This window comes from Lipophrys pholis (assembly GCF_963383615.2).
Source record: "Lipophrys pholis genome assembly, chromosome: 15".
NCBI lineage: Eukaryota > Metazoa > Chordata > Actinopteri > Blenniiformes > Blenniidae > Lipophrys > Lipophrys pholis.
In genome coordinates this window covers 9,327,921-9,346,272 of record NC_137642.1, presented here as the reverse complement: position 1 = coordinate 9,346,272, position 18,352 = coordinate 9,327,921, and the positions used below count along the sequence as shown (strand labels likewise).

The 18,352-nt window shown below is 41.9% G+C and overlaps 1 protein-coding gene across 1 annotated transcript; it reads left to right on the top strand.

The window, feature by feature from the left end:
• Positions 1–2,066: 2,066 nt before the first annotated feature.
• LOC308120438 (gamma-adducin-like) lies at positions 2,067–18,352 on the top strand. The gene is made up of 15 exons (XM_080481050.1): positions 2,067–2,280; positions 3,913–4,143; positions 5,405–5,549; positions 6,231–6,382; positions 6,869–6,949; positions 8,303–8,452; positions 8,768–8,911; positions 9,702–9,800; positions 10,545–10,718; positions 13,388–13,648; positions 13,812–13,928; positions 14,405–14,494; positions 15,562–15,685; positions 17,713–17,808; positions 17,965–18,352. The coding sequence occupies exons 2-15, from the start codon at positions 3,943–3,945 to the stop codon at positions 18,216–18,218; spliced, it is 2,088 nt and encodes a 695-aa protein (XP_080337176.1). The 5' UTR covers positions 2,067–2,280; positions 3,913–3,942; the 3' UTR covers positions 18,219–18,352.

The following is an 18,352-nucleotide window of genomic DNA, read 5'->3' as shown; positions in this document are numbered from 1 at the left end:
GGGCAATAGCAATGTGCGGAGAGATTCTCTCTTGCTGCACTCATTTCATATGGAGTGCATTTGAATATTGCTCCAAAGCTCTCTGGAGAGGCTGACCGGTAAGGCAGAAAATAGTGGAGGGGTGGGAGGAAGAGGAGGGATTTTTCTTTTTCTTTTTTTCATAATAAATCCACACAACTTGACGTTCCCTTTAGTCTTGAGCCTTCCTGTTTAAGAGAAGTGAGACAATTTAATTTACTTGAACAAACTCAGTGTGCAAGTTGTTATTCTGAGAGCCGAGCATGAGGAGGCATTAGCCGGTGATATTATGAAAACACCGTTATTAGGTTAATACGAAGGCAGCTCAGTCTTCAGGAGACGTTCAATGATGGTCAATTCACCTTTGAAAGGTCAGAAACGGTAAACAGAAGTACTGATGAAAGACTAGACATTTTGGTCTGTTTTTTTTTCCACTTGAATTAAATTTTTAAAAGGATAAACTCAAAAATTCTCAAAATTACATCAATAGCATTGAATGTGTCTCTGACTCCACTCTACTGATGTTCACTTTCAGTCTCTTTACCCATCAGTCCATCTATCTCTCATCCACAACAAGGGTTTTAAAAATCTATGAAGCATTCCTTCTTCTTCTTCTTTTGTTTGAGAGGAATATGTGGGTTTCAAAACTCGTATTTTTCCATTAAGTCAAACATTTTAGAACTAAATCTTGAGCTAAAGACAGATTACAATCATTTAATAAGCTCTCGTATAAAACTACAAGTGAAACAGATCTAACGATGGAGGGATGTATAGAAAGACGTGTATAAAGGCTCATTTAACATTTCCGTGTTTAAACCCACAGCACGCTTCTCACGCTCACCAATGAATCCAGGATTCACAAGACAGTGACAAAGTATGCAAACTCAACTGTGAAGCGAGAGTCGTCTTTTCACGTTTATGTCTGGTGTGAACATAACACACCGAAAGATGAGGCTGAAAGCTGCAGCCCCTTAAGTATGTAATGTCATAATAAACTTAATGATAGAAAGTTCATTCATTGACGTTGAAATGCTGGGTGTGAAAAGTTAACAAAACAATGAAACATCAGACAAATTGCAGATGCTTGGAAAACTATTAAAGTATATGGATTTTATTTCCAGTCAACGTTGAAAAGTGGGATGTCCACTGGTAGCCCCTACGTGTGTGGGTTTCCTCCAGGTAGTGTTTTCCTCCCACAGTCCAAAAACATGAATCTGAGGCGAGATCACTGACTCCTCATGCGCGTGTGCGCGGGCCTGTCTTGTTTGCCCTGTGACGGTTTGGCGACCTGCCCAGTTTGTGCCATGGCTGGATGAATCAGTTATAGAAGTTGAATCTGTGATGATAAAAAAAAAAGAAAAAAAAAAGTGAGAAAGCAGGGGATAAATAATTCATTGCAAATCTGAATTAGATGTGTGTGTGTGTGTGTGTGTGTGTTTGGCACATGGAAAACTTTGCCTATTAATGTGGGAATAATTGTGAGGTAAATCAAATAAGCAGAAATAGTAGTTCTTTCCTCTTTGAGGCAAACATCTATGATCCATCGCTTCCTGTGCGCAAACATGATTACGGAAAACTTTTTTTTTTTTTTTAAGGGAATCACTTGTTCTAGCTTTTGAAGCTGTCTGTTCTAGTGTGACTGGGCCTTATAGCTTTGATGGAAACCTCTGCAGAGCTACAGTGGGAACACAGGAGTCTGGGTTATTTATGAAATGAGTTGGCAGGAGTTAATGAATCACGCATTCAGACACGGAGAGAGGGAAAGAAAACCACAAACTTTTTTTATTATTATTTTTTTTTATCTCAAATAACCCAATATAACTCTAGGATGGAGATATATACCGAGTTCCTTCAAAGATATATGAGTAATGGAGCAGCAGAAACTGAAGGGAAACTCCAGCTCTGGTGGTCTTCGGTGGGATTCTTTTGTCCCGCTGAGCGCAGAAGGCCCAGTGGGTGGATAAGTGAAGTCACATGGTTACTTTTCCTTTTTCCCACACAAACACACCCACACCCTCCTCCTCCTCCATGCATGCAGCCTCTCTTCTCTCTCTTCAACTCCCTACTACCCGCAGCGGGCAGTCCGCTCCGCTCCGTCTGGATACTGTAGCCGCACCAAGTTGCGCGTTTGTATTCATTTCTTTTCTTTCTCCGCGACACAATGCATCCGAATCGGAAATAGCATCTGCGTGTTTGTTCCATCTCCGTGGAAGTCAATCGAGATCCCGCCGCCCGGAGCAAGTTAGGAGTACTTTCTTTCAGGTAATTTCCAACTTACAGTAACACTCGTGTGCTCGTGTGCGCGCGTCCATTCCCTCGTTTTTACGCGCCGACCTCGTAAAACACATCCCCATCCAGGATCAGGTTGTTTTGATTAGTGCACATACTTTAAAGCTGCAATCGGTGTTTCGAGTTGTCGGATAACAGGCAGCGAGGAGTGTGTTTTTCAGTTTGGTGGAGCGTTTCATTTACAGGCCTTGTAACGCATCTCTGCGCCCCCCCCCTTTCACACACATCCAGGTAAACCCCGCAGCTCCAATGGTGGAAAACTGAAATTTCACATTATTTACAGGAGGCCCACCTTTGTTTACTGTCGACCCTGCTTTGCAACTTTCATGCTGCACAACAGGAGGCAGGGAAGTGTTGCTTGCTTTCAGCTCACACCCCATCAGTTGCCCTCCATCTGTGAAGGCAAAAGGAAATTACAGTGAACTTTGGAGTCTGAACGCACTTAATTCAGCATCAAACGTTTTGTCTGAAGTTTGTGGGAGTTCAAGATGTATCGCTGCTTTGTTCAACTTTCATATAACACTTATTATTATTATTATTATAAGTGTCAATTTTAAATCGTAACTCGAAAGAAGAATATTTATATACTTTAAGCATCAAGATACATGATCACACGTCATCTATTCAATCAAGTCTCATGCAAAGTGGTATAAAATGTATTAAAAACACACACTTCACCATTTCTAGTTTCTCTAAAAGGGCCTGGGTCCCCGTTCTATATTCCCTTCATATTATGCCACTGTTCTAAAATACAATGTGTTATTTACAGAAGACACTCTAAATATGACTTAGTTGACTTATTGGGTGTATGTTTAAAGATGCATCACTGGCAGCAGCTTTAGGTGTGCAATGCATGTCTAAAAAAACATTATTTTCATTTTAAATTCATCAATCAAGTGTACTAAACTAGGAATATATGTTTTGTAAAGCTACAACAAAAAAAAAAGACTACCTATATCAATAATTAATTGTTTATCTTGCTACCATCTGGGTCTTCCATATGTATATATACATATATTTACCTACTTATATATACATAGTCTATTATCTTGTGTGCCACTATCTTAACTATCTTTATTTGCGCAATATGGAGCTGCTGTGATGACCAAATTTCCCCATGTGGGATTAATGATATCTGATGTAATCTAATAACCTATTATTATTATTCCTATATTCTAATATACCATGTGATTTACCTTTGTTAGTTTAGAACAAACTTATAGAGATGCAAAAGTAGGGAATATCGTCACTTAAAGGGTTCGATTCTATTGTCAGAAAAATAAAATCTTGTGTAGCTGTGACTAACTCATTTTTTGCATATCGACAGCTCTATACTGGCAAATCTGCATCAATCACATGACAATGCTCACCCCTCTTTTGTCTCCCATCACTGTAATTACATGAGTCACCACTGCACCCATGCAGTATCTCTTCAGCTAAAACAATATCGGTTGCCTTGACAGCTCGAATGTGAAACTGCAATGTCTTGTTGTCTTCTCTCTCTCTCTCTCTCTCTCTCTCTCTCTCTCTCTCTCTCTCTCTCTCTCTCTCTCTCTCTCTCTCTCTCTCTCTCTCTCTCGCTCTCGCTCTCGCTCTCTCCCCCAGAGGACGAGTGGGTGGCCTGGCGGCGAGGACATGAGCTTGGTGGACGTGAGGCAAACGGCGGGGTCCCTGACCCTGTCCCTGTCCAGCAACGACTCCAAAGAGCGCTACTTCGACCGCGTGGACGAGAGCGACCCCGAGTACCTCCGGAGCAGGAACATGTCGCCCGACCTGAGACAGGACTTCAACATGATGGAGCAGAAGAAGAGGGTGACCCAGATCCTACAGAGTCCAGTATGTAGCCTGCGGCTCCGTATAAGTGCCTCCTACACACAAGCTTTCACGACGTATGAGTAATAAACGTTGCTTTGAAGACCACAGAGACGAACTGCATACACCCAACACTGACTCAAACACAAATGTTTTTTGGGGGGTTTTTTCTTGCTCGTACGAAGGCCGCTTCATATGCTGTGCTTTACTTAGATATGTGTTCGGCTCTGAAAACTATTGCCACCGTTTTTACTTATCAACATTACTGAGGAGATAAACCGCAGCTGCACATACAGTGAAATGTTACGGTCGGAGATAAACCTCCAAAACCCTTCTGTATGTGTGTAATTTTCGATGTTGGTTTTTCTTACTTTACAGATAAAAAACATAGTCATAAATCAGTGTGAGGTTCAACTTGACAGTTTATACAGAAAGTGTTTGAAAACAGGAAAGACGAATTTTATACTTCAGGCTTCTCAGATGTGAATATTTACTGGTTTTCTCTCTTCTTGCACAACATTTGCCGACATAGCAGGTATTTTTGTGCAGATAGCTGGACCAAACGCGGTCGTAGAACTGCCAGTAAAGCTTCAGATCTACAGCCTGCCTTAGTCTGCATATATACACATTATTAAAACTAATGCAGCTAAACACAAAAACTGTCTAAGGGTTTGCTGAAAATATTAGTCTCAGATGATGATGTTTGCTTTGACATCAGAGCAATAGATGAGATAACAGAAACAATAGATGTAATAACGGACATTAAATCAGTGTAATATAAATCGAATGGATTATAAAAAGCCCAGTGCAATCTGGTTAGAAAAGGCACCAGGAGGTGCAACAAACACATGCCGGCAAAGTGCATAGAAATAAGACGAGCCCACACTGATCTGCGATTGCATAACAGACCCAACAAGTGAAACTCGGCTCATCACCATGGGAACTGTGGTCGGATGGAGCAGAATGCCAGCGCTCAGCTGCAGCTCACAGGGAAATAGTCCTGATTCACAGTTGACTCTCAGAAATTGATGGTCGGGTTTAATGCCATCGCCCCCTGCTTCTAATGAAGCGCCTTTTCACGGACACACAAAGGGCTTCTTAAGCACTCTTTCATGATTTGTGTGTAGTTCTAATAAAGAAAGCAAACTGTGCTGCCCAGAACATCCTCAGGAGGTGTTCGACTCAGTGTGCGTACGCGTTGCTAAGTTAAAGAAGCTCTATGGTCGTGTTTTTCTCCTCTCCTCCTCTCTCTCTCTCTTAAAGAAAGCTTTGTGTTTATTTGCAGGTGTTTAAAGACGAGTTGGAAGGACTCATTCAGGACCAGATGACTAAGGGCAACACCCCCACAGGCCTCCTGGCACTGAGGCAGATTGCTGACCTGGTCATGGCCAGCACATTGGGAGGGGCCGGCCCCCTGACTTCGCCCATCAGTAAGTGTGTGTGTGTACTGTGAATGTACCCATCCATCTTCCTCCGGGCCTGATTGTCATTCAGTGTGCCACCCCTGTCCGTGTGCGTTATGCAGGCTGAATATCTTCATTGTCAGAGGTTGAATTCTCAGACTCTTGTGACACTCAAAAACCCTGAAACAGCAGAAAACAGCAGGAAGTTGTTGACAGCAAGTTTTTTTCCCCTGTTGTCATTCTTTTCTGTCAACAAGCCCTCATGACTGCTCTTAGTAATGAATCATAGCAGTGTGCAGCGCTAATCACATTAGCCTGGCTCGACTGTCTCGTGTTTTAAGAGGGTCACGGCACACCCTGGACGTCTTTCACTGAAATAATAACAATCAAAAGTGTTTGGAAGACGGTACAGTAAAAACAGGTCCTAAAGTCTACGGTAATTCAGTCCTGCTCTTTAAAAAAAAAAGCTTAAGTGGCCATTAAAGATCCGGTCATGTGTCATTAAATCCCCATATATGGTATTAAAGTCCCAGGGTACTCTTTAGTTTCACGATGGGAATTCTGAGAAAGGCCTTTTTCTATCTTCAGCTGTGGACAATCCAAGATATTTGACTCTGCGGACAGACTGAGCAAACAACCCATGTAGACAGCCTGGTAAAAGTTGAAGGGTGCCCGGCGGCCTAGTGATGATGTTATGTCCTGCGGCAGGCTTCGGGATGGTGTCTCCAGTCAACGACTTGTTCGGCATCGAGTCTCCCTCTTTCGCCAAAGGGGAGAAGCAGAGTCGCTGCAGGCTGGCCAGCCTCTACAGGCTGGTTGACCTCTTCAGCTGGGCTCGCTTTACAAGCTCCTACATTACCGTGAGTACAACTTCACACTCACGCCCCAGTGCACACCTGATTATGTATGCAGTGGCAGGTTTTTGTTCCTACTCACGGGCTGCACGCTCTCTGGCTATACCTCCATGTTTTTATGAAGTTTACATTATTTATGTTTGAGAAATGTAAGGTTTTGCGACTATGAACAGATTCCCATCGGCGAGAATCCACAACAAAATATCTTAGGAACACCTGTGATGTCAGGATCTGGGGATCGGATTCTCCCCAAAGGCGAAGCCTCAAAAGACTTACATCAACATGCACACCATTTGTTGATATTTATTTATTTTTTTTGACAGTGAAAAAGATGCCTTCCTCTAGGATTTCCCCTTGATTTGGAGAAATGAGTCTCCATTCCCTGAATTCTCTTGACTTTCTGACCCCATCAAGAGTAACTTTGCAGAACTGTGCATTTCACTGTTGCCTTGCTCCATTAAGCATGACTATTGTGTTCCTTTTCGTCTCAAGGTGCGCGTCAGTAAAGAGCAGGACCACGTTCTGATCTGTCCACGGGGTCTCTCATTCGCTGAGGTGACGGCAGGGAATCTGGTAAGCAAACCGACCTCATGTATTTGAAATGATCTCGTAAATTCTATTGCTGCACTTATACATCTTCGTAAGGAACACGAGCGTGAAACGCTCTGCGGATTCAGCAAGACATTTTATAAGTCCTGCTATTTGTGACGTAATCGCCACGTAAGGTTGTCAGTGACACCTGATGGAAATACTGTCTGTGCGGTTTCAGAGTGCTCTGTGTGTGTAACTACTGCTCAATCTATTAGTGTAACCTCTGTTGTTGTTGTTTTGTCTCTGGAGTGAGTTGCAAATGAAAATTTAACCAAGAAGTGAAAACTGTTGATGTCCTCATTGGCTTGGGTTAGCTTTTTTTTGTCTATAGACGTACAGTATATGTATTTTCTTCCTTCAACATTCAATCATAACTTACAATATGTAACATTTCGGTGATTGGCGGAGAGCAGATTGATTGACAGGTTGACGGTTGAGATTGTGGCGTGATCTCACTTCATCTTAAGCGTAACACACGAGTAAAATTTTGCCAAATAGAGCATGCCACTACTAATGAAGACACCGAAAGATAATGCAGAGAAATGGAATATGACATAATTTGTTGGCACTGACAGTTACAACAGTGACGTAACTGCAAATCCAGCTGCATATAAGTGCATATGCCTGCCGTAGTCGCCAGCACACACAATGCTAATGTGTAGTGTTTATATCGTATTAATGGTGAAAAAAAGTTTTTTTAGAGAACAAAATGACATTTTTCTTATAAATATATAAAGAATAAATTCTATATTCTTATAAATGTAAATATCGTCAAGGTTTTTTTTTTGCAGTCTATAGACTTTAAAAATACCATGAATATGCATTAAAGGCTTATAACTACTGCATTTGCGACACTGAAGCCTAACCCTAACTAAAAAGGTAATACTAGCCCTACTTCAGAGACGGACTCAGGTGCATGGCAGGCTGAAATGATTCTGCATTAAACTGATGGCTGTTGCGACACACACCTGTAGAAGTTAGTGAACGAGCCTGTTGGCTCATCTGCGAATGTGAACGTGGCGTGATCCGAAACCGTTATCACAGCAGGCTTTATGACATGTTTGTTAGGCTTCCAAAACACACCGTGTAGGTGCAGTAAATACAACGTAAACATAATTTAGTCTAAAGGCCAACTCCACGGGGTATAGTTTATTGGTTTAGTCACGTCGCTTGTAATCGTCTTTCATTTTCTTTTTCCTGAAGTGACAACAAATCCTCTTTTGCGCCTCTACGCATGCAACCTTAAATGGAGTTTTAAAAGATCGGTCGTACTCACCCTGAGGAGTTCAGAGTCGATCTCAACAGCTTCGCCGCCTGTGTTTGCTTGTCATGCAGGTAAAAGTGAACATCATCGGTGAAGTGGTGGATTCCGGCTCTACTGATCTTGGTATTGACCAGTTCGGATTCGCCGTTCATTCGGCCATCTACTCAATGCGCCCTGACGTGAGATGCATCATCCACATACACACCCCAGCTACAGCTTCGGTAAGCAAATGCCAGCAGAATATCAAATGAGCCCTATTTTAATAAGAGCTCGAAAGTTGCGGCATGTAAAACGCTTATTTTGCACCGGAGGAAGAGGCACGATTAAAAGCAGTCCTCCTGCACGCCCTGTTGTTTTAAATGCAGACACGTCGTAATGCACGTCTGCCGTAGTCTTTGAAGTCCAGCTGTAAAATGCACAGCACATGATGAACATCACAGTGTTAAGTTTTATTTGTGCCCAATAGCAGAAAATGTGCCTCCATTTAGACGTCGGTGTGAGACAAGTGTGCGTTTGCTTTTATCCGGCGCTAACAGGTGTCCTCCATGAAGTATGGAGTCCTGCCCATTTCCCAGGAGGCTTTGCTTCTCGGAGACGTGAGCAGCTTTGGTTTCCATGGCAGCCTGGATAATAAAGAGGAGAAGGTGGAGTTTCAGAAAGCTCTGGGCCCGACTGCCAAGGTACTGTCAAACCCAGGCTCTCCATTAGCGGCGTCCACACGGGACACAGCACGCTCCTTATTTTAATTTACTAACAGTTAGCTTTTAACGCTTCGACTCAAACAATTAAGTATGCATGCAGGAAAGAGAGCAATGGAAAGTGATGGCACATATACTGTGTATATGTGCTAAAAATGAATAACTCTCATATCTAAAGCATAAACTCTGATAAAATCTTCTGACAGTGTTAGAAAATTCAGAAGCTGCTGCCGTTTTCTAGACTTTAAGCCACAAACTGATGAAATATTATATAATCATAATGCACGATTTCCTCGCGTGATTCAAACAGCAACATAATAATGCTTGGAAAATGTTTATCCTTCGTTTCTTACAGCCCTTCTATCGTGTTGATATCTGATACTCTCTGTTTTCCAATAAATCATAGGACATTATAATAATGAAACTATAGGGCTTTACCAAATCTTTACCAGTCTTCTCATTTGACTTCAGTTTGTCACATGACATGTGTGTTCATTGGTTCTGGTTTCACAGCCTGCAGTTACCAGAACGGCACATTAACTGATGCACCACAATTTGTTTTATGTTGTGTTTTCGCTTCAAGATGTTCCACATGTTCAGACATGGAACAGTGATGGGAGAACATTGCTAATTAATCTGTGCATGGATGTAATTAATGCACATTAGCGTGCCTGGATATGTTAATTAGCATTACCTAAATGGGCTGTGTTTAGTGTGTAGTGGTGGTTATAGGGAGCCATCTGGCAGCTCAAGTGCTTTCTGTGTTTTTCAGGTGATGATCCTGAGGAATCATGGGCTGCTGGCTTTGGGGGAAACTGTAGAAGAAGCATTTCACTATGTCTACCATGCACAGCAAGCCTGTGAAATCCAGGTACAGCTGCTTGTATTTCTTGCTTTTTTCCCTCCCTGTGTGTTGTAATAAAGTGTAATTATAACACTCAGGTTGAAGCCATTTGCTCGATTGAGTGTGGCCTTGGCACGATGATGTCCGTTTCCAAGGGTTTTTATTTTTTTTTTCCTCGTCCATTTACCAATGAATCAAAATCCTTAACCAGAGCCTGAGACGTATGTACATCTGGTATTGTGCATACATCAATGTACGAACTAATAGGTGTTTGAACTCACTGTTCAGTCAGGTGCAGTGTGTTTAGAATACTCCTGTCGCTTTGTACTATGGAGGAAAATAGGATAATATGTAGGATAATGATAGAATTACATTATGTCGATCATCCTCTTAACATGGCTACCAACAACCAATTAAAATGCAGCAGACACTAGTTAGCAGAGTAGCACCAAGGTAAGTAAAATGTTGGATCATGTTCGCATTCCTCATCTTTTTCAGTAATAAGTCGTCCCACAGTGCCGCTTCAATGGATCAGGGCTATTTTAGTAGCAGAGGAGGCACCTCAATAATAGGGCTGAGTCATAATGTTATGGCCGATCTGTGTGTCATTATAATAATAAACTATGTGATTCAAATCCTGCTCTGTCTTTGAAGAGATTGTATTCACAGTGCTCTTGGCACAAGTCAGGCTTTTGAATTTCACTGAATTCAGGAGGGAAGCTGCAGCTTTGCACAGAATGATAAATTTTCCTCGGATTTATTTTTGTTTAGGTGAACGCCATGAGGTGCTCCGGCGGCACCGACAGCCTCGTGCTCCTGGACAGGGGGAAGCTGAAACCCCTGACCCAGGGAGTGGCCTCTGCCGGGGTGGTGATAGACAGCGAGGTCAAGTGGAAAGTGGGCGAAGCCGAGTTCGAGTCCCTGATGAGGATGCTGGACAACCTGGTGAGTGAACCCCCCGACCTTTGTCTTTTACCCATCATCCTCTGGGCTTCCTGTCCTTGGCACTTCCCCGGGAAGTGTCTGATTAGAGAACACAATGAGACGAGATGTGCTTTTTTAGTCCATCTAATCGGAGAATGATTTGTGTGATTCAAACATGATGTTTTATGGTCGCTGTCAAAGTTGGAAGTTTCTAACCGGCTGGCCGCCGCCGCTCTGGTTGCTCCCTCGTGGGTGTCTGTACGGTCCCTGAGCACCCTGCTCTTCTAACCACATCGATAACGACCGGGCCGTGACATGTGCTGTGGATACGGGAGATGTCAGGCTGTCTGTTTCGGTGTGCTCATCGCTAACAAGTGTGGCTGCAGCTGCGTCAGCTCTCTGCGATCACAGCGCTCCCACCCTCTCAATCATGGCTTCCAGATGGCGCGACACGCTGTGGGCAGCTACATCCACACCGACCGCAGAGTCACTTAGTGCGGGCACGCCACTGCGCTCAATTTGGGGGAAATACGACTTGGCATTTGCTCCAAGACTGTTGAGCGTGCCACGGGGTGCAAATGTCAGGACGGTCGCTGCAACTGGACATCTGACCTTCCCCGACCGAAGGTGGAATTGCACTAAGTTGCGGTGATGTCGGAAACGATCCCAAAATGGAGACAACAAGAGGTTCTGGCTGCACTAAAGGTCATCACTAATAATACAGGAGAGACGGTTTAGAAGAAGAGCCTGTATACATTTAAAAGCAACACAAGGTACAAAAAGGTAAAGTTACTGTTTCACCCTCCCGTTACGTTTGGCTGCGAGAAACAGCAAAAGACGTTAGCAGGTCAGATTCATCCAACACATCGTTACCCTTCCACAAATGAAAATAAAATTTTTCAAAATGTATTGAGACGATCATAGTTTACTCGTTAGTACAAAATGTATCTGGAACTCACTCGGCAAGTGCCTTTGTTGTTGTATAAAAGCATGTTTTTCAGGTGTCTATATTTTTGAGTATTGCAACAACTTTTTACTTTAATTGTCTGCATTTAAACACAGATATCTGTACTTTCCACTCCTCACATTCTCAAAGCTGGCTAGTTCCTCATTTTAACCTCCATGACAAGGATTCTGGGTCACGGTGAAACGATCAGTGCGGTTGATGGTGACAGTCACTGATACTGAAGCTGCAGAAGGTGAATTGATCAATTGACTGTTGAATGCCACAACTTCCTGTTCCTATTTAAAAAAAAAATTCTAGACCTTTTAAATGATGGTATTAAATTAAGTATATAGTGTTTTTTATGAAGTACAGTCAAGTTACTACCTCGTTTGTATTTTTATTTTAGTTCTGAAAGCTGTGATATAAGGGTGTATTGCCTGGTTTGATTCAGGGTGAGGTTTGCATGTTCTCCCTGTGCATGCTTGGGTTCTGTTTGGATACAAAAGATTTCCCTCCTACAGTCCAAAAGAATGCATTTGAAGTTAATTGATCAATACAAATTGCCCAGGGGTGTGATGGAGTGGAAACCTGTGCCATGTGTTACCTGCCTTCACTCTTCATGATGGATGGATGGATGGAAGGATGGAAGGATGGAAGGATGGAAGGATGGAAGGAAGGAAGTGCAGTCATGTTAATTTATGATTAACCTGGTTAATGTTACACACCGACCAACATCCAGTCAAAAACAATAGCTATTTGCATATGACACTTCCATCTCCTCAAACAATGCTGGAAACACCATAAAGAAGGGCAGGTCGTGTGTAATAATAAAGTAAAAATAAAAAGACACTTTTTTCAATACATCTCAGAACCAGTACTTTGTTAGTTTTAGTAAAGACGTTAAATCAGTAATTTTAGCAAAGTCTCTCTATCTGAACTTCTACTTCAGTACTTATAAAGTGAGTATTTTTGCCTCCACCAGTCCAATATGTAAGAATAACCATGTGCATTGGGCAAGTGAAATAGACTGCTCTAGAAACAGATCATGTATGTGAATGGAGACAGTAAGATTATAACACCTCGTTGTCTGCGTCCAGAAATGCAACCAGCCATCATGTAAGTGAACATAAGGTAGTTCATGTCCCCTGGTCGTGTGTGAACGTATATACGTTCTCGATTCATATATATTTGTTTTTCGCCACATCTGAAAACTGCTTTAAATTCCAGTGAAAAGTGAAAAAGAGTGTCAGCTTGTTCCCACTGTGGCGATCAAAGCCCAACGCAAGGATTTTCCTCTGTGGCTAACTTGTCATATTGCTATGTGAAAACATCACTTTTGATTTTTTTTCTTTTCTTACTTTATTTTAGCTTCAGACTACCCTTTGCACATATTGCAAGCAGTAGTTTTCTGGTCGTCTCTCTGGGTCTTTGATGTATTGTTAACAACACTGCACACTCCTTCAAACTCTAGTTTTTATCTTTTCCCTCTGTAACTGGGCACATCTACAAGAATGCTCTTTGGATATACTGCGAGGTTTAAATATTTAAAGCATTGTGTGAGTGGAATCTGGGTGGCCTGTGAATCGTTTGAATTTCTTTTACAGTTGTTTAGTTGTATTTATTTATTTTTGTTGTTATTTAATTCATTGTGTGAAGACTGAAAAAAAAGGGGGGGATAGGGGCTGCAAAACACAGTTGAGTTTGTCCAGCTGGAATAATGTTTCCTCTGTGTTTGATCTGGCAGGGATACAGGACGGGTTACTCTTACAGGTACCCCATTGTCCGTGAAAAACCCCGCTCAAAGAACGACGTGGAAATCCCAGCCACGGTGTCCGCGGTGCCACTAGACGACTGCGAGCTGGGTCTGCGCAGCCCGTTTAAGTTCATGGCGCAGAAGCAACAGAGGGAAAGGACCCGGTGGCTCAACTCACCCAACAGCTACTTGAGGGTCAACGTTCCCGAGCAGTCGCCCAGTGGGGACGTCAGCCCCCGGACCAAAACCATGGTGTGTAAACTGTGAGAGGACAGTGAAGGAGCTGATCCGCTCTGCTTTTTTTCTTCTCAAGCAAACTGATCTAAGTTTGCCCTCTTGTGGCAAGGCTGATAAATACACTTTTGTGTTTCGTTTTTTTTTTTTAAATGTTCAATTTGTGATTATTTTCTTTCAGTGGATGAAGTCCTCAGAACCGGGCAACAATGCCGGCACCCCAATAAAGATTGAGGATCCAAACCAGTTTGTACCGCTCAACACTAATCCCACTGAGGTGCTGGACAAGAGGAATCGGGTCAGTTGGAAAATAACACTAATGTTCTTAAATAAAAAGCCGGCCTAACGGTTGATAGTTTTTGTTCAGAGGATACATGATGAATCACTTGGCCAGCAAGAAAATGGGCATGATGGAAAGTGTAGTTCAGTCACAACTCAAAGTGGACTATCATTTGCTGTTGGTGTCCGTCACTTTGTGTGACACAGCTCATATTAACACTTGATTTATGAAGAACCGTTTTCATCCTAAAACCACACATGAAGTCTGAATTCAAATGATCCCAGACCAAAGTATTTTACTCACTGCTCATGTAAAAAAAAGTATTTGGATGAAGGTTATAAATTCTGGTGTGCGACAGTCTCGGTTAATTTGAGTGTGAAAGCACATTGATTAACTTAATATTTATTTACTTCTCGTTTATTATTATTCAATCGTCTGTGATATTTGAGGCAAGTTCTTGCCTTTTTTGATTTTGTTGAATCCATTTCTTCCAGATAAAAGAACAACACAGAGGTGACCTGATGACTGCAGGACCAAAGTCTCAGCTACTAGCAGGCATTGTTGTGGACACCAAACCGGGACCTGTAAGTATACAAGCGGCAAGAGGGGGAAAAAAAAAAAGCCTTCTTCTCAATTGTTTGTTCTTTGGCTAACTTTGCATTAATCTGACTAGTAACGCATCATTCAGGCCAAGACCATAATGCAATAATGACATATAACTTGTAATATTTACCTCATGTGTGTCTGCACTCTGCTACCATTGTTTGCTGCGTATTACAAAGTTCATCCACCGGCCACGGCAAAAAGAACAAGCAGAGAGAGTCCACTTAAAAAGTATTTCTCAACTTATAAACGCACTTTTCACTCCGTCTGATTAACGTTCGGTCAAAGTCTGAACGAAGCATGGCCCAAAGAGCTGTAAGCAGAGAGTTGTGTTGCATTCAGTTTAGTTGTTTTGGATGTTTCCACCGAATAAGTGTGACAGCAGCTGTCCAAGATGCATTTCGTTTTTAGTCCATTAAATCGGGTCTGATCGCAACCCGAGCGTGAACTCGTCTCTCTTTTCAACTCTGGCCCCGTCCAGGAAAACTGCAAACCAAACTGGGAAATAAGCGACATCCCCATTTCGGTGTCTTTTTTATCCCGGCTTGGAAACAAGTTAACCGGAGAAGTATCCTCCAGCAAAGACAAAAGGCAAACTCAAATCAGCGGGGCTGTTTCTTGTATTTATTTTTCAATGTCAAACTTTACCGAGGGGAGAAACTGCACAAACATTGTGCCCAGGCCTTCAACAATGTGCAATACTAATAAATCCCAGACGTTACCCCAACAAAAACAGAACTATAAAGACACGCGGAGTTCCCAGTAACTTTCACTACAGACATCTACTCATTAGTCAAGTGTGTGCTGAAGGAAATGCTGCCGTTGTTTTGTTCTTTGTAATTACTGTTATGGGAAAACAAACAGTAGTTGTGGAAAGCACCAACAGTTTGGAAGAAATGTGATTTTTGCTGTACGGTTGTCTAAAAGATACAACCCATCAATATGCAACCAGTCATCTCTTCTTTCTTTCTTTTTTTTTTTTTTTACTTTCTTAGAGCAAGTAACACCGTGTTACCGTCGTAATGTTTTATGCTCTTCCTTCTGTCAGGCTTTCATCATTGAGGATGAGGAGCAGACCCGCTCCCTTCCTCCGAACCCTTTTAATGAACTCTCGGAGAAGGATCTGGAGGAATACAAGAACATGGTGGAAAAGAAGCAGCAAGGTCAAGAAGGTATTCATCTCTGTCCTTCATACATTAGTCAAAACTATGTCGAGGACTTCTTGAAGAGAGACGAAGGCTGCGTCATTAGCTTGAAGTCTTCGTAGTTAATGAGTCTAGCCGGAGGTCCTGGTTTTCCTGCCTGGAGTGGAACGAACAGAAACAAGAAGTTTCCGGCAAAAAAAAAAAAAAAAAAAAAATGTCATAACTATTTGACAAAGTGCAACAAAGTACAGACATTTGGGATTCACGCAGAGCGACTGCAGTGATCTCCTGACCTTTTCTCCAGTGTCACAGGAAGGTCGCCTGTGAAATATCTCAGCCGCAGTAGAGAGCTCCTTCATGGGCGACATTTTGACTCTTTTCAGTTGGAAAAAAAAACAACTTGATGGCTCAGTTCCCTCGAATGCCGCAGGGAGTGATGTATTTTTGTGCCTCAGCCCAGAAGTTAACATCACCTTGTTCTTTTCTGACGAAAAAGCCAAAGGGATCTTTCCGTTGTTTGCGGAAAAATAACCTCACTGATGATCAAAAGTTTGGGGAAAACTTGCAGTTTTCATTCTGCAAGATCGTGTTTGTACACAATTGTAGTTGTCTTGTTTTCACACCGAGATACATTCGCTCAAAGTAAAATTAGAAAGAAAAAAAAAAAAAAGGTAATTTAAGGATAAAAACCAGAGAAGATGGTTGAAAAGTATACCATGAAATAGTTTTCAGAAGTGAGAAAACATGAGAATGTTAAGGTAAATGTGTTTGCAAGTGAGGCAATATTAACAACCACCTCTTGTAAAACATGCAAAGACTTCAAAACTTTATGTTGATTTATGTTGTGGACTAAAATAAAAATATATGCTGAGCCTGAATTAAACACACAGGCGTGTTCGAAAATTTCACAAATATTGATGTAATTCTGTAAAACTATTCCAAAGTATAGTAGGCCGGTACGTCAGGGTGTCGATTGACAATTAAGTGAATTAATTATTCAGTTTAGAAAACAGTTAAGATGCATGTTTTGTTTTGGTTCTGATGCGGCTAAAGTTAGCTCCACCAGATGCCTAAATGTGTTGATTGTGGTGTGGCGCTGAGGGACAAACATTTTTTAATTAATAGGAGAGTTACAGATCTATGTTTAGTGCACTTTTCCCCCCAACTTGGCTCTTGGCTGTCATAATTAAATGTCATTTTGAATTTTGAAGTCAATGCTGTGTTCTTATCAGGAGCTCAGAAATGTTATGTTTGGATCCTGGAACTTACCAAGTTTAAAACAAATATAGAATCAACTGTTTTCTGAATCGGCCACCACCTGAGAAGTGTGTTCCAAGTTGTTCTCAAACTCAAAGTCAAATATGCAAATTGTTTTTTGAGTTGCTAAAAAAAAAAAAAATTCTTCTCAAGCAAGTTTGTAAATTTTAACACGGCTGCATTCAGTGTAACATGCTTGTTGTTTTTACATTCCTGCTTTACAAGCTTAAAAATAAATAATAATTTCTCAAATTTCTGCAAACAGTTCTTCATATGAAATGGCAGTGGTCCCATGAATATAGTGCCACATATTGATATTTTTATTTATGATATAAAATATATACAGTACATGGTGTTTTTCTGATAATATTGAGGTTTTTTTAACATATAAAAATAAAATGCATTGCCCTCTTTACATGAAATTGAAACTCTTAAACTCTTATAATTATTATGTTGCCAGAAACTATCTAACGACACACCTTTTTGCAGAAATCCAACAAAAAATCCACGTTGAACAACCTTAAAGACTAAAAGACAAAAACCTGAACTTATTTCTGGGTTTTTGGAATCGATCCTGTTGCGCTTCTGAAAAGAGAGAAAGGTCAAAGTGTCTGCAGTGAAAAAGCTTTGTTGGATGGATCCCAATTGAATTTAATTTGGATATTAACTTCCCACTCCGAATTAACCTCAGCCGTGTTAACAGAGACCGAACACCGTCACAGTTTGTTCTTCTAATAAAGCCCATTCAAACCAACTCTGATGAATGACCGACCTCTCCGACTTTAATCTTGTTAAAGACGAAGAAGATGCCACTGATGCAGATGAGATGACGACATTTGACGGCTCCACTATCTCCCTCTCCCTGTCTCCCATGATGACGCCAGATAAGCAAGGTAATTCCGCGTTGTAAAAAGGTATTTCAGTTTCCTAAAAAGGAGAAGAAAGGCCTCAGATTAGATGCATAGTTTAACTCATTGCAGCTTTGTCTGTGTGGCAGCGCCCCCCCCCACACCCCCCGCCATCACTGACATGCTTTTATCTGCTGACAGACACAATACCCAACGGGAAGGACCACTTGGCAGAGACGGAGGAGGAGGATCTCAGCGTGGAGGTATCCAAGCTGAGCGTGAGCACGTCGGAAACGGTGGAAATCTCCATAACGACGAAGGAGAAGTCAGGGGAGGCTCAGACCCCAGAGAGCCAAAGCACGTCCCCCAAGAAAAAGAAGAAGAAGTTCCGCACACCTTCGTTCTTGAAAAAGAGCAAGAAAAAGAAGGAGGACAAAGAGAAGACTGAAGCCTGAGCGTGGTTTCGCTCAATGCGAAGAGCACTTCTGCAAGGAATATATGTGAATTGCCTTCTGATTTTCCAGTTTGTTGAAGGGAAGTGAAATAAGAGAAATGACTAAAGAATCTTTTGGTCTGGAGGTCTCTCAGA

Excerpts from the sequence above, each read along its gene's own strand:
- LOC308120438 (XM_080481050.1), top strand. The coding sequence starts at position 3,943 with ATGAGCTTGGTGGACGTGAGGCAAACGGCGGGGTCCCTGACCCTGTCC. Across the intron at positions 10,719-13,387 it reads TGAGGATGCTGGACAACCTG|GGATACAGGACGGGTTACTC; the intron begins GTGAGTGAACCC and ends TTGATCTGGCAG. Across the intron at positions 14,495-15,561 it reads TGGACACCAAACCGGGACCT|GCTTTCATCATTGAGGATGA; the intron begins GTAAGTATACAA and ends TCCTTCTGTCAG.